The following is a 16,443-nucleotide window of genomic DNA, read 5'->3' on the forward strand; positions in this document are numbered from 1 at the left end:
GGTACAGCCATTCTGGAAAGCACCTTGGAACTATGCCTAATAAATCACTAATCATGCATACCCTTTGACCCTGGGATGCCGTTGCTAACTCTGTGCTCCAAAGGGATCAAAGATGAAGGGAGTATCTCTTGCTTCATGCTGCCCTTCCCCACCTCGAAAAAATCTTTAAGAAAATAAAGCTAGGGAATGAGCAAATTTCACTTCATTTTTTAAAAAGTGGTGAAAAGCCAGGTCTCAGGCCTAGGTTGTGTGCATAATAGCTACAATTATATGCTTTCTGAAAAAAAAAGAGAGAGAGGAAAAGAAAACCATTGAAAGTTAGTTGTGGAAGTTTAGCCCACCTTGGAAAGGTAGAAGGCCAATGCATATTTCTATGTATTCTGATTCATAGAATCTGAAATTGCAGCTTTAGATCTAGAAGGGACCTTAGAAACCATCTCGTCCAACTTCATCTTTTTACAGATGAGAAAAGTGAGTCCTAGAAAACTTAAGTGACTTACCCAGGGTCACACAAGTAGATTCTACTTTATTTAAAGGGAAAGGTATCAGATGTTGGGAGGGGGGTGCAGCAGGCTCAGGGTATATTGTCCTTGCTCACAATAGTTAAGTTTAGAGTAAAACATTTTGGGCAAAAGCAGTAACAACTCTAGTCTCTTTCAGATGAACTGCAGCCCTGCCGTATCTTCTCAGTCTAAGCATGACTCTGTGACCCCAGTTGGGGTTTTCTTGGCAAAGACAGTGTAGTGGTTTGCCACTTCCTTCTCCAGCTAATTTTACAGATGAGGAAACTGAGGCAAATGGGTTTAAGTGACTTGCCCAAGGTCACACAGCTAGTAAGTGTCTGAGGCTGTATTTGAACTCAAGTCCGCCTGACTCAGGGGCTAGCCCTCTATCCCCTATGGTGCCACCTAGCTGCTGCCTGGAAGAGTGCACATTCTCTTCCAACTCAAAATCTTCTAAGAAACCTAAGTCACTAAAAAGACTTTAAATACACCCAAAAGTCCCCATCAGAAAAATCACAAAATTTTCTCTCTTCCTCCTTTAATTAAAACTCCTTTTCTGTGAGCTTCAGCATTGGGGTAGGGTAAAGGGCAGAAGGGGGAAATTTCAGCTGTTCTTTATTCAACTTAATTTTATTTTTTGGTTCAATTGAGAGTAAAACGGCAGGATTATTATTCACCCCAGCATACAGTATCTCAACCACATAATAGGTCCAATAGGCTTCTTGTGAGCTGGCCTGGGAAGCTAGCCACCACTTACAGCATTGTTTCAGTGGGGAAAAAAAAAAGTGTTCTCAGAGCCAAACAACTCATGTATTAACCAATTATAGAAACGCAAGCCCGGAATAAGCGAGGACGGCCTGGAGTCACTTCCTCCAACTCCTTGCAGTGAATGAGTGGAAACAGCATAACCGGTTTTCCCTGCTTGGTACCTACCTCCCACAGTGGTAGACTCTTCGAATTTTTTCCCTACTATTCACTGTGGTGATTCCCACATTTCAATGACTGTATTAAGCAGCCTGACCTGAATCCATTCACTGGCAAGTCGCCTTCTTCATTAGGAATGGTTCAGACAAGTATTTCCAGCATTCTCTTTCATAAACAAAGCTGGGCAGGCACCCGGGAGACTTTGCTCCCCTTTCTAAGAATGCGTGTGACCATGATTTAGGAAGCCTTGTATTCTAGATAAAACCCTGTTCTGGAAGTCCCAAAGTACTGGGTTCTAGTCCTGTCTTGCCCTCTGTCTGTGTGAGACTGAGCAAGCCATTGAATCTCCATGGGCCTCAGTGGCTGCCCTTTGTCAAATGAGGGGTTGGACCAGGTGACTCCTGAGGTCTCTTAAAATCTAATATTCTGTGTTCTAGTGTTCTATGTTCTGAGATCCATTAGAACTTTAAGATTCTAAGGTCCCTTCCAGCTTTGCTATTCATCTTTTTTTCAGTTCCTCCCAACTCTGACATTCTATGCTCTAAGGTCCCCTCACCACATTACATTCTAATATTCTATATCCCAAGGTCTGGATAAGTTTCTATGTTCTAACGTTCTGTGCTCTAAGGCCTCTCCCAGCTCTGACATTCTGTGTTCTAAAGGCCCTTCTAGCTCTGACATGTGTTCTAAGGACTCCTTCCAGCCCTGGCATTCCATGTTCTAAGGCCCCTCCCAGCTCTGACCTCCTCTGTTCTAAGGCCCCTCCCAGCTCTGACATTCTGTGTTCCAAGGGCCCTCCCAGCTCTGACATTCCATGTTCTAAGGCCCCTCCCAGCTCTGATATTCTGTGCTCTAAGGCCCCTCCCAGCTCTGACATTCTGTGTTCTAAGGCCCCTCCCAGCTCTGACATCCCGTGTTCTAAGGGCCCTCCCAGCTCTGACATCCCGTGTTCTAAGGGCCCTCCCAGCTCTGACATTCCGTGTTCTAAGGGCCCTCCCAGCTCTGACATTCCATGTTCTAAGGCCCCTCCCTGCTCTGCCATTCTGTGTTCTAAGGCCCCTCCCAGCTCTGACATTCTGTGTTCTAAGTCCCCTCTCAGTTTTGACATTCTGTGTTCTAAGGCCCCACCCAGCTCTGACATTTTGTGTTCTAATTGCTCTCCCAGTTCTGACATTCTGTGTTCTAAGGGTCCACCCAGCTCTGACATTCTGTGTTCTAAGGCCCTTCTCAGCTCTGATATTCTGTGTTCTAAGGGCCCTCCCAGCTCTGACCTCCTGTGTTCTAAGAGCCCTCCCAGCTCTGACCTCCTGTGTTCTAAGAGCCCTCCCAGCTCTGACATTCTGTGTTCTAAGGCCCCACCCAGCTCTGACATTTTGTGTTCTAATTGCTCTCCCAGCTCTGACATCCCGTGTTCTAAGGCCCCTCCCAGCTCTGACATCCTGTGTTCTAAGGCCCCTCCCAGCTCTGACAGCCTGTGTTCTAAGGCCCCTCCCAGCTCTGACATCCCGTGTTCTAAGGCCCCTCCCAGCTCTGCCATCCCGTGTTCTAAGGGCCCTCCCAGCTCTGCCATCCCGTGTTCTAAGGCCCTCCCACCTCAGACAGTTACGGCTTTGATTCACTCCTTTCTCCCTATTGTCCTTAGCCCCCTTTCCCCTCAATATGTTCGCACACAGTAAAAGCTCCCGATTGACTTTCAGGTTTGGAAGAACAATGTGACCCAAGAAAAGAATCAAGCTAAGGCTGCCGTGGAAGAAGAGAAGAAAAAAGTCCAAGATCTTGAGAACCACTTAAGGAAACTGAAAAAGGTATGAGCCTGAGAGAGCAGGGTCCTTTGGCCACAGGAAGGATGGCTTGGCAGAAGGAGGGCTAGCCTGGGCGTTCGGTCTCTAACATGGAAGACCGTGTGACCTAGCACTGGTCATTTAACCTCCTGGACCCTCAGTCCCCTCATCTGTAAAGTGTGAGGGATAGCATCTCAGTACTTAATCTCAAGAGCTTGTTGGGAGATTCTCTACAGTGCCTCACAGGCTTGAAAGCCTACGTGTGGCTGAGGCATGTTTGTTTTTCCAGGCTTCACCTAGTAAGGAATTTGCCCTGTTAATGTAGATGGTGTAATAACAGGTAGCACTTTAACGCAGCTAGGGGGTGCCATGATGCACAGAGCACAGCACCTGGAGTCAGGAAGACCTGAGTTCAAATCCAACCTCAGACCTGACTAGCTGGGTGACCCTGGCAAGTCATTTACTATCTGCCTCAGTTTCCTCCTCTATAAAATGGGGACAATAATAATAGCCTGTACTTCCCAAGGTGGTTGCGATGATTGAATGAGATACTAATCGTAAAGCCCTTAGCAAAGCCCCTGGCCCATAGTAAGCACTATATAAATGCTAGCTATTATTTATTATTATTAAAATTTACAAGGCAGTTTACATGATAATAGCTTCTATTCATATGGCACGTTAATGTTTGTAAAGCATTTTACATGATAATAGTAGCTGGCCTTCATATAGTATTTCGGGATTTGCTCTACATAGATCATCAAACTTGATTCTTACGAGAACCTTGGGAGGCACTGTTACTATTTTCCCTAAATAGGGAAATAAATAAGAAATAAGAAATAAGAAAATAAATGAGGAAACTGAGTCTGAGTCAGGATAAGTGACTTATTGAAGGTCACACAGCAAGTAAGTTTCTGAAGCAGAATTTGAACCCGGGGCATCTTGACTCCAAGTCCAACACGCTGTCCACTGTGCTACCCAGATGCCTCGATTTATAATAATCTGAGAGAGTTGCCTGGGTTAAAAGAAATCATAAGACTTGGTTTGGGTTCTGTGTCAGGGGTGAGACTTGAACCCAGGACTTCCCAAGTCCAAGGCTCCTTCTCTAGCCCCTTTAGCACTTTGCCTGTAAGCAATTATTCTTCTCATTAATTAATTCTAATTTCTCTTAGTTTGTCATTCTGAGCCTTGTATAGGAGCAGGTAGCGTAGGTCGGTAGGTGACCTTGTCCCAGCACAGTAGTGACAGGAGGCTGTGTCAATCCGCTGTCAGATTTCTTCAAATTATTCACCAACACCATCAACATCACCGCCCCCCTGCCAAAAAAAAGTATTTACTAGAGGGTTAGTTTAGTTTGGAGCTTTCCCGGGCACATTACAGTGGAAAGAAGGACAAATTATTCCTGCCCCCCAATGGCTTACGGTCCTCCATTGACACACCCTGACCTTGACATATGAAACAGAGCCAAAGATATCAGAGAGGAAAAGGATAGACCAAAAGCACCTTGGCAAAGTGGAGAGAGGGCTGGGCCTTGGAGTTGGAAGAACTGGGTTCAAGTCCTGCTGCAGGCACATACTGGCTGTGTGACTCTAGGCAAATCACTTACATTTTTAGATTACCCAAGCAACTCTTGGTAAGAGGCTGCTCTCCATCGGTAGAGGGAATTTTCATACTGGGACTCCCCTATCCCAGGCGTTTGATTACTTCTGTGTCAGAGGGTGGTAGGTCTCAACACTTCCAAGTGAAACCTGAATCGAATTAAAATATAATTGGGAAACATTAAAAACAAATAAAAGTACAGTAAAACTTTGTTGTCATCTAGTCATTTTCCTGTCTGACTTTTCATGACCCCTTTAAGATGCTAGAGTGGTTTGCAATCTCCTTCTCCAGCTAGTTTACAGACGAGGAAACTGAGGTAAATGTAGTTAAGTGACTTGCCCAGGGTCAAACAGCCAGTGAGTGTCTGAGGCCAGAATTGGACCCGGGTCTTCCTGACTCCAGGCCTGGCACTCTATCCACTTCCACCCCTTGGCAGTAAAACATAGATAACTGTAACATGTGGTTTTCTAAGTGAATACACCTCCACAGAGATCCTTGTGTACGGTTTAGCCATCCCATCTCCATCTGAGTCTGACACTACTGTCCAACAGAGTCATAACACCTGCCATGTGCCAGGCACTGTGGTGAGCACCTTACAAACATCAGCTCATTTGATCTTCACAACAACCCTTTTGAGGAGGGGGCTCTTATTCCCATTAAAAAGATGAGGAAACTGAGGCCAAGAGAGGTTAAGACTTGCCCAGGGTCACACAGTGTCTGAGGCTAGATTTGAACTCAGGTCTTCCCAACTCCAAGTCAAGCAATCTAACTAGCTTCCTAGTAAACAAGTTGGGGGGGGGGGGCGGGAAGGAATGGTCTAGACAACACTCTAATATGTAGGGCTGGGGGGGGGAGAGTTAGGCAATTGGGGTTAAGTGACTTGCCCAGGGTGTCACACAGCTAGTAAGAGTCTGAGGCTGCATTTGAACTCAGATCTTCCTGTCTCCAGGCCCAGTGTTCTATCCACTAGCCACCTAGCTGCCCAACTTTTTTCTAATTGCTGAGTCTATCTCATCCCCTCAATGATGCAGTTTTACCCTCCTTACTCCCCCTGCTGTCCAGTTCTTGTCCATATTCTTCCTAGACAATCTGTTCAACATCGTGAAGGGAGGGAGGCCTGCTCTGATTCTTGTGATGCTCCATCATTCATTACGTTTTGTCTACAGCATTCCTTCACACGCCAGTCAATTGTCCTTAATATGTTCCAGCTTCTTTAAGTTCACCATGCGTCTTTCCCTGGTCCTTTGGGTCATTGGTAAAGATCCTGGTGTTCCAAGATTCTCATCCATAAAGCAGTCTGGAAAAAGACTGGTGTTTAAAAGACGGCCATTTGCTCCAGGAAACAGTTTGGGAATGTCGGAAATGCTGCACAGCTTCCCAAAGGCAGCCCAAAGGGGCAGTTCCCCTCCTGCCTTTTAATTCGAGGCCATGTTTATTTTACATCTGGAGAGACTGCCTGAAATGTTTCTACTGATCCCTTGACTCAGTGGATTCCCCATCCAGTTACACATAGTATAATCTGGGCCAGTGGTGTCAAACTCACACATTAAAGGGACCACAAAATTATACATTATATATCCTCATTTCCTGCTATGTGCATAGTGACTTAGTTTTAAAATGTAATGTCATCTATATTTTTATTGTATTTTCATTCATTTTGTCAAATATTTCCCAATTACATTTTAATCTGGTTAAGCCCACACTCTGGGGTGTTGCAACAAGTGTTTGACACTGCTAATCTAGACAATGAGCATTCTTTATCCACTTGGGTTTTCCTGTGTGGATGGTTCAGTCATTCTCCTTTGAGTGGCCATGGAGTTCATAAGTAATCTTTCTATTATTTTTTTCATTAACTGGGAACAACATTCCTTCTCCCCATTCTCAGGCTTTGTATGGCCTATTGCCATACTTGTCTGGCTCTAGAACTGAACTATCTACATAAAAACAAAACAGAGCGCAACACCACCTATACAGAATAGGAAAAAACCAAATGCATTAGGTCTATGGTTCATTTAATACTTATTGTCTCCTCTAGGAAGTGGAATCTAAATCCCAGGAAGGGGAAGTTTTAAGCTCCCACTTAAATGAGGCACTGACCATGGTGGAAGAAAGCCAGCAGACAAATACTGAGGACCAAAAGGAAAAGGAATCCCTCGCTCTGAGTTTGAGCAAAGCCCTGGCGGAACTCAGCGAAGCCAGAAAGAAACAAGTAGGTTCAGATTTTGCTCTGGCTGCAGAAATGTTTCCTCGGTGCTCTCTCCCAGTTCTCTTCCTACCCCTCCAACCAAGCCTTCTTGTTCTCCTTGTCTGGGTCTTCAAAGCGCTCTCTTTCCAGTCACTGAGTCTTTACTTACCTTACCTTTCTCAGCAAATGACATCCCACCTTCTGACTCCAAGTGTGAATGATTTTAAGCAGTTGTTTTTCTTAGTATCCATTCATTCAAGACCAGTGATTTCACCAGTCTAGGGCAGCAGTTCCTACAGTGTGGTCTGGGGTCCCCTATGGGGAGACCCCTTCAAGGGGCACTGAGGTCAAAGCTATTTTCATAATAACACTGAGAGGGCCCACAGTCAACTAGCTAAAAAATTGGAACTTACAGATCAGTTGCCAGTCTAGTCTAGCAAAGGGAGTGTCCACATGGGCAGCTCCCAACATTATCATCATCATCATCATTATCATCATCATCATCACCATCATCTTCATCTTCATTATCATCATCATCATCATCTTCATCATCTTCATCATCGTCGTCGTCATCTTCGTCATCATCATCATCGTCTTCATCATCATCATCATTATCATCATCGTCTTCATTATCATCATCTTCATCTTCATCATCATCACCTTCATTATCATCACTATCATCTTCATCATCATCATCTTCATTATCATCTTCATCATCTTCATCTTCATTATCATCATCGTCTTCATCATCATCATCGTCTTCATCATCATCTTCATCATCTTCATCTTCATTATCATCATCATCGTCATCTTCATCATCATTATCATCATCGTCATCTTCATCATCTTCATCATCATCTTCATCATTGTCTTCATCATCATCATCTTCATCATCATTATCATCTTCATCATTTTCATCTTCATTATCATCATCATCTTCATCTTCATTATCATCGTCATCTTCATCATCATCATCTTCGTCATCATTATCATCATCTTCTTCATCTTCTTCATCATCGTCATCTTCATCATCATCTTCATCATCATCATCTTCATCATCATCATTGTCTTCATCATCATCTTCATCTTCATCATCTTCATCATATTGTCATCTTCATCTTCATTATCATCATCATCTTCATCATCATCATCATCGTCATCTTCATCATCATCATCTTCATCTTCATTATCATCTTCATCTTCATCTTCATTGTCAGTCATGATCCTTATAACAAGCAGCTTCCATGTAGCATGTAGGGTTTACAAAGCATTTTATGAGTATTATCTCATTGTTAATGACCCTGGGAGGTAGGAGCTGTTATTAAATCCATTTCACAGATAAGGAAAATGAGGCAGAGGTTTTAAATGACTTGCCTAGGGTCACACAGCTAGTAAGTATTTGATGCTAGATTTGAACTCAGGTCTTCTAGACTCTATCTAGTTCCATCACTCTACCCATTGTGCCAACCTCATGAATGAAATGATAAGACTGGACCAAAATAAAACAGAAATTCTGGCTAGATCCTACATTGAAAAGCCCATCTAAGAAAAGCCACTTAAGGACCTAATGGTCTCCATGAAAGGATTCCAGAGTCCCACTAATCACAGAATGTTAGAGAGTCAGAGTCCTTTTCATCTCATACCCTTATTTTTAGAAGGGAAACTGAGGCACGGTGGGATAAGTGAATTATAAATCTGGCACTCTCTTTTCACTGACCACCCTCCCTCTCTCATTTCCCCACTAGATCCTTCTGGGGAACAACTTTGAAGCAGCAGGAAGCCCTCAAGACAGTGGAGGAGGAGAAAACCCTGCAGAAGAAAAACCTAGAGATGGAGATTATCCAGTACAAGGAGCAGGTCAAGCAGCATTCGCAGACCATCATCACTCTGGAGGAGAGGCTACAGAAGGTGACCCAGCAGAACAAGGACATTGAACAGAAGATTGTGAACCTCAAGGAAACGCTACCAGGTGAGCCGTTCCCTCCAACTGGACAGGCTTTTATGAAGCACCTACTGCTCACCCAGGCACTGGATGGCTTAGTGGATAGAGCGCTGGGCCTGGAGGCAAGAAGGTCTGAGTTCAAATCTGGCCTCAGACCCTTGCTAGCTGTGTGACCTTGGGCAAGTCACTTGACCTCTGTCAGCCTCAGTTTCCTCATCTGTATAATGGTGACGATAGTAACACCTACCTCCTAGGGTTGTGATGAGGATCAAATGAGATAATATTTGTAAAAGTACTTAGCACCAGGGCAGCTAGGTGGTGCAGTGGTTAGAGCACCAGCCCTGGAATCAGGAGGACTTGAGTTCCAATGAGACCTCAGACACTTACTAGTTGTGTGACCATAGTCAAGTCACTTAACCCCAATTGTTCCCACAAACAAAAAAAGTGCTTAGCACAGTGCCTAGCACATAGCAGGTGCTACATAAATGCCACCTATTATTGTTATTATACAGAAGTAAAAAATCACACAGTCCTTGCTCTCAAGAAGCCTGTGGTCTGCTGGTGTCTATGTGCACAGAGAAGCAGGAGCCAAGGTAGAGTGTGATCAGGCAGTTGGGTGTGGGGGCAGAGGGGGTGGGAAACTACTAGACAAAGATCTAGACAAAGTACTCTGGGAAAATTTGAAGAATTTGCAGAGTGGTTGCAATCCCAGAAGGCTTCAGGGTGGAGGTGGCACCCACAGCTAGGCCTTGAAGTCAGGGAAAAACTCCAGCAGGTAAAGATGAGAAGGAGGCAAAGGCAATCATCTGTGCCAATGTTCAGAAGTGGGACAGGTTGAGCTTAGGGGACAGCAAGTAGTCTCCTATGGTGGTAGCATAGTTTGTGAAGGGGGAGAATAGAAGAAAAATATCTCCACTGCCTCAGGGCTTCTTTTGCTCACAACTGGCGAACCAGGGGAGACATGGGATGAAAGATCATGAAATAATACTGGATAGGTAGATGGAACCAAACCAGGGAGGGCCTTAAATGCCAGGATATGACATTGGTGTTTTTCCTAGACACCATGAACAGAACATCTCTGAAGGGTTCTGAGCTAGTGAGTGACATGGTCAAGATGCATGCATCAGAAAACATTATGTCAGGCCATGTAGAGAATAGTTTGGAGAAGGGAGAGCCTGGAGGCAGGAAGAACTGATTAGGAGGCCATTGGAATAGCCCAGGTAAGAGGTCAGGAAGATCTGAATCAAGATGGCGGTCATTATGAGTAGAAAAAATGAGATGAATGCAGGAAGGCCTGCTGAGATAGAAGCAACAGAAATTAGAACTTGTTTGGCTATGGGATCGGTTAAAAGAATGGGGGAAGAAAAATCAAAGATGATCCCCAAGATTTTTACCCTCACTTATAGCATCTCAGTCTTCAGCAGAGATAAGAAAGTTTGGAGAATGGGAAGGATTGGAGAGAAGATATTGAGTCCAGTTGGGTACATGTTGAGTTTGAGGTGATTGGGGGACATCAAGATGGAGGTCCAGAAGGCAGTTGGTAAGGCAGGACTATAGTTTAGGAGCAAGATTACAGATAGATATATAGATAGATAAATAGATAGATAGATAGATAGATAGATGGAGGGAGAGAGAGAGAGAAAGAGAGAGAGAGAGAGAAGGAAGGAAGGAAGGAAGGAAGGAAGGAAGGAAGGAAGGAAGGAAGGAAGGAAGGAAGGAAGGAAGGAAGGAGGGAAGGAAGGAGGGAAGGAAGGAAGGAAGGAAGGAAGGAAGGAAGGAAGGAAGAAAGAAAGAAAGAAATTCACCACCATGGAGATGATCATTGGACTGACAAGACCTGTTGAGAACAACAAGACAGTATACAGAAGAGGGCCCAAGACACCCCTACTTATAATGTGGGAGACAGATGATAATCATTGGACCATAGACCTAGAGCTGGACAGGACCTCAGAGGCCATTGATTGCCATCCCCTCATTTTACAGATGAGAGAACTGAGGCCCACAAAGAGGAAATAATTTGCTTACGGTCACCCAGTTAGTAAGGGATCCAACAAAAGAAAGTGAGAAGAAGTCATAAAGACAAGTAGAAAACCAGGAGAGAATGGTATCATGGAAGCCAAGGGCAAAGACACATATCAGAGAGGAAGGGAGTAGCCGACAGTGTCCAAAGCATCAGAAGGGTCAAGAAGGATGAGGACTGAGAAGGAACCTAGAAAATCTTGCTAAAGCTGATGAAGCCTTGGGCCAGGAAATGAAGACCATAGGGTGATACCCTCAGAGATGCCAGACTAAAGCTCAGGGGAAAAATGCATAGGGGATTAAAAGAATACCAGAAAAAAAAAGAAACAGTCATTATTGTTGTGCTGCTGCTTTCATGCTCACCCATCAGAAAAAAAACCAATGCACTGTTTTTTTCCCCTGAAGGAGATGTTTCTTGTGATACCAGTTGTGTTCCAGTGGCACAACAATCTTAGGAGCTCTTTGTCACCACAAGTTATGGAGAAAAATGTCCCTAATGACTCAAGACATCTTTTGTACAGAGCTGGAGAGCCAGAGAATAGACACAAGAGGAGAGAGCACTTTGGATGCTTGGGGCAACAGCATGAAAAGGAATTATCTTTTCTGCCAAACACTGAGCATGGCGGCTTTTCTCTGCTGTCAACTGTTTCCTATTGTGGCAAATGTGTTTTCAGAAACCAGCTGGGATTCATCCCTCTCCTGAAAAAAGGCAAGAAGAAAGAAGAAACTTTGGCTTAGGGAAGAATTCTTAATCAAAGAAGGGTTAGAGGTGATCATGAAAGAGAACGTGGATAATTGTGACTGTATATACTGTTTAAAGAAAGAAAGAAAAGAAAAAAACTTTTGCACAAACAAAATCAGTGCAGCAAGGAAAGAAGGGGACATGTCCATTGAGGGGAATATTTGCAACCAACTATCTGATAAAAGTCAGCTATCTAAATATTTAGGAATGGATACAAATATATAAGACCAAAAGCCATCCCCCAAGAGATAAGTGGTCAAAGGATATGAACAAAAAATTTTCAAACAAATTGTAAGTTATCAACAACCATTCAAAAAATTGCTTCAAATCATTAAGAAAAATGCAAATTGAAGCATCACCTCATTTGTACCCTGAAAACTGGCAAAGATGACAGAAGATCAAAGTAGTCAATGTTGCAAAGACAAGACATGTTGTTGGAGCCATGAATTGGTCCAGTTGTTCTAGAAATTTAATTTAGAATTAAATGAGAAAAGTGACTAAATTACTCATATACTTGGACCCAAAGAGATCCCACTCCTGATCATGTACCCCAAGGAAGTCACGGACAGACAGATCCTTCCCCACATGTTACATTCATACATTCATAGAAGCACCTTTTTGTGTAACAGGAAAAAAATACCAATATACACAAAGTGCATGCCCGTTGATATGGGAATGGCTGAATAAACCATGGTATATAAATGTAATGGCCATAAGACATAACAAATAGAGAAATACATGAAGATTTATAGAAATGGATGCAGAGCAAAGTAAGCAGAAACAGGAGAACAATATATGCAACTATAATAATGAAAACAAAAAGACAAATCTTGGTGTCAGAAAGCAGATTTGGAAATGCAGCACTATCTTTTTGGTATAGAGGTGGGGAACTATGGGTAGGGAATGCAGCATACATTGATGCAGTCACTGTGTTGTTTTTCCTTAACTGTTTTACTTTGTTACAAGAGAGAACTCACTGAATGGGTAGGATATATCCAGAAATGGCTGTGATGTAAAAAAAAAAAAGTCAATAAAATAATCTTTATTATTTAAGAAATATGAAAATAAAGAAAAACAAGAAGGAAAGAATCTCAGATTTGGAGAACACCAAATGTGTCCAGTATTCATGAAGGCCATGCTAGTCTCCTCCGAAGGCAGAGATCACTAGTAATTGGGAGATGAATCAAGGTGTCAGACCCTGGGATTAGGCTCATCATTTTGCCAGGGCTCAGTTGTTTAAACAGAGCTAACACGTGGTTTATTACTTCTGCTGTGGTGATCAAGCCTTAATGAGGACATGTCAAGTAAACAAGCATTTATTTTTTCCCACTTAATAGTATTTGATTTTTTCCAATTACGTGCAAAGATAGTTTTCAACATTCACTTTTACAAGATTTTGAGTTCCAGTTTATTTCCTTCCTCCCTCTTCTCCCCCGTCCCCAAGACAGCAAGCAATCTGATATAGTGTTTTAACAACCCAGCTAGCAGCTTCGGTGGGGGCGTAAGATCCCTCCCCCACAGCCGGCACCCAGGGGGCTGCTGGGACCCAGGAGGCCGCCGGGACCCAGGAAGCTGCCGGGAAAGCACAGGTTCTTTTTATCTGCTTAAACAAGGAAAGCACGGTGAAGGGGTTGACCAGCTTACTTTACAGCATTCACTTAGCATACAGACAACATTCGTTTAGTTCAGAGGAAAACGCCAGCATTCAGTTAGCATTCAGTTAGTTCAGGGGAGCATACAGACGAGCATCAAGAGACAGACCAAATACAGATTCATTGACTTACTTCAGGGGAAAACAAACCAGCACCTCGAACCTCAAAACCAAAATACAAACCAATTACAAATATCAACAGACAGACCCAATACAATTCATAGTTACCAACATCTGGGCTCAGCCCGAGAGCAAGGGCTGGCCCAGAGTCATGCTTGCTTGCCACTGCTTCCCACACCAATCGGGAGAGGAAAAAGAGCTTCAAGCTGTCCTCTCCCCTCTTATAGAGTTTTTGACATCATCAAGCGCCGCCTGGGTGCCGGCTGTGGGGGAGGGATCTTACGCCCCCACCGAAGCTGCTAGCTGGGTTATTAAAACATATAGGCTATACATACACAATCATATTAAACATATTTCCACATTAGTCATTCAACAAGCATTTATTAAACACCCACTGGACTCCAAGTCCAACAGCTCTGTCATTTACTACCAGGGTTACCTGGCAAGTCATCGAACTGCTCTGGGCCTCAGTTTCCTCATCTGTAAAAACAGATCATACTCTTTGCATTGACATCAGAGAAGGACAGCATGAATAAAATGCTTTGTCAATTTTAAACATTCTAGAAATGGGAGGAGCTATTATGCCCATAGGAAGCAGCATGGAAGCCAGAAAGACCTAAGCTCAAGACCTATCTCTCATACAAACTGACTGTTAGACCCTGGGCAAGTTATTTAACTTCAGGCAGCTTCATGGTGAGGTGGCTAAAGAAGAGGGCATAGAGTCAGGAAGACCTGAATTAAAATCTAGCTCCAGACACTTACTAGCATTGTGACTCTGTTGGGCTCTCCTTTAGTGAGTTCAAATCCAGCCTCAGACACTTACTAGCTAGGTGACCCTGGGCAAGTCACTTCACCCTGTTTACCTCAGTTTCCTAATCTATAAAATGAGCCAGAAAAGGAAATGGGAAACCACTCCCAGTATCTTTGCCAAAAACCACACCCCTCCAAAACAGAAAAGAGATTGCAAAAAGTCAGACACACAATAATTCTTTGAAACTATGAGTTGCTGAGATGGTGCCAAACTTCATTGCTAGAGGGAGTTTCCTCATCAGGGAATTCCCAGTATCAGTGAAACCATAGGTATAGTCTTTTTTGGGTGGGGGGAAAACAATCGGGATTAAGGGTCTTGTCTAAGGTCTGAGGGCAAATTTGAACTCCAATCCTCCTGTCTCCAGGGCCAGTATTCTATCCACTGCACCACCTACCTGCCCCACAGGTATAGTCTTTATCCTATTATGCCCATGATTAGATTTTTGTCTGTTTGACCTTTGTATCCCAGTGCCTGGCAGAAGTGCTGAGAGCAGTTGATTGGTTGGTCAGTGACTAGATCACTTGGTTAGAATATTTCTAAGCCTTGGAGGCAGCAATTTTTTTAACAAATCTGCAAAACATTACACCAAACCCTTACTTTATAAAATAAATTTACTCTGTAATAGGAAGAACACCACATTCAAAGTGGCTGCCTGGCCTTAAAATCCAGCTCCGCCTCTGACCGCATGACCCTGGCCAAGTCACCCAAGAGGCCTCTCAGCCTCAGGCTCCTCATTTGGCTCATGAGGGTTTTGTAATGAGGGCTCCAGCTTCCAATTCTTGAGATTCCTACATCCAGCTTCTCCCCTCCCCTCCCCCATCCTGCTCAGAGTCTCTGCCAGTCACCTCTCCAATATGTGCCATTGGTCACAAAGGGCAACGTGCAACAGAGTGGACACAGAATGGCCCAAATTCACCTCCACTATTAGAAAAAAGAAATGATTTACTGGTTCACAGCTCATCCTTTCTTTTTCTCCAAAGAGTGTACCAGCTTATTCCTTGGCTTCCCCTCTACTTCCCTGCCCTTGAACTTGGGTACTTCAATATCCACGTTGCGATCTCTCAAACATCCTGACTTCCAAGGGCAGCAGCCTCCTCCCCCTTTCACTTCACTTCAACCCCACACAGTGACGATCACACTCTAGCTTCGTGGCCCTTGGCAAGTCACTTAAAGTGGGCAACCTCTGCCTGACTCAGTTTTCTTGTCTGTACAACGGCGTTAATAATAGCACCTACCTCCCAAGGTTGTTGTGAGGACAAAAATGAGACAATAATGGGGTGATATTTGTAAAGCACCTGACAGACCTTAAAGTGCTACAAAGACATCATCATCGTCATTATCAATATTGAACTCAATGTCACTATATTAGGAAGGCAGAATTTATGATTTCAAAGAGAATCTCATATGTGCCTAAAAGGTCCGGAACCGCAGGATATAAGGAATTCTCTAGGCAGAAGGCAGGAGAACTAAAGCATGTATTTACATTCCACAGTAACAAGCCCACAAACCAGCGTTTATTTTGATATTTTCATCCAAAGCTTCCAGGCCCAATAAGTCCGCCTCACAAGGGTAACCAGGAGGCCACAGAGAAGCGAGATAGTATAAGGCAAAATTGTATACATGCTTCCCCTCTACAGTAAGAAGATTACCCACTAGCCTCCAGTCAGCTCTGCTACCGGCAGCTCAGCTTCGGCTGTAGGCATCTCTGGCTCCAACCGGAAAAGGAAAAAGGAGATCTTCAAGCTGTCCACTCCCCTCTTATAGAGTTTTTGACATCATCAAGCGCCGCCTGAATGACCAGGGCCAATTGGTTCTTGACTTGGCCCCTCCCCCTAGCGTAGACCAGGTTAACACACCTCCCCTCAGCCAGCGCCACGACTCATCACACAGGAAGTTCTCTGATTCCTGGCATGGTCGCTGGGCTTCCTGCCCCGGAAGAGCAAGGCCCAGTGTCCAGGGAAGCTCAACGAGGTAAGCTGAGTCATTCAAAGAAAAAGAAGTCCATTCTGGTTACAGTCACCCACAGGTGTTCAAGGAGACCACCATGAAGAACCCTCTGGTTCCCTCATCTGGCCATCACCTGGTTATCCTGCCATCCCCCCGCCCTGTGCCTCAGTGCCCCTAAACCTGTTCTTGGTCCTCAGCATGACCTTTGGGCCTTCTACCCCT

At 44.1% G+C, this 16,443-nt stretch overlaps 1 protein-coding gene across 1 annotated transcript in view; it reads left to right on the top strand.

The window, feature by feature from the left end:
• FHAD1 (forkhead associated phosphopeptide binding domain 1) overlaps positions 1–16,443 on the top strand; it is a 189,718-nt gene that overhangs the window by 111,939 nt on the left and 61,336 nt on the right. Inside the window, 4 exon segments of the mRNA XM_036745951.1 lie at positions 3,125–3,232; positions 6,840–7,013; positions 8,735–8,751; positions 8,753–8,958. Of these exon segments, the coding sequence (XP_036601846.1) occupies positions 3,125–3,232; positions 6,840–7,013; positions 8,735–8,751; positions 8,753–8,958 (505 nt within the window).

Source organism: Trichosurus vulpecula, chromosome 2 (genome assembly GCF_011100635.1).
Source record: "Trichosurus vulpecula isolate mTriVul1 chromosome 2, mTriVul1.pri, whole genome shotgun sequence".
NCBI classification, from domain to species: domain Eukaryota; kingdom Metazoa; phylum Chordata; class Mammalia; order Diprotodontia; family Phalangeridae; genus Trichosurus; species Trichosurus vulpecula.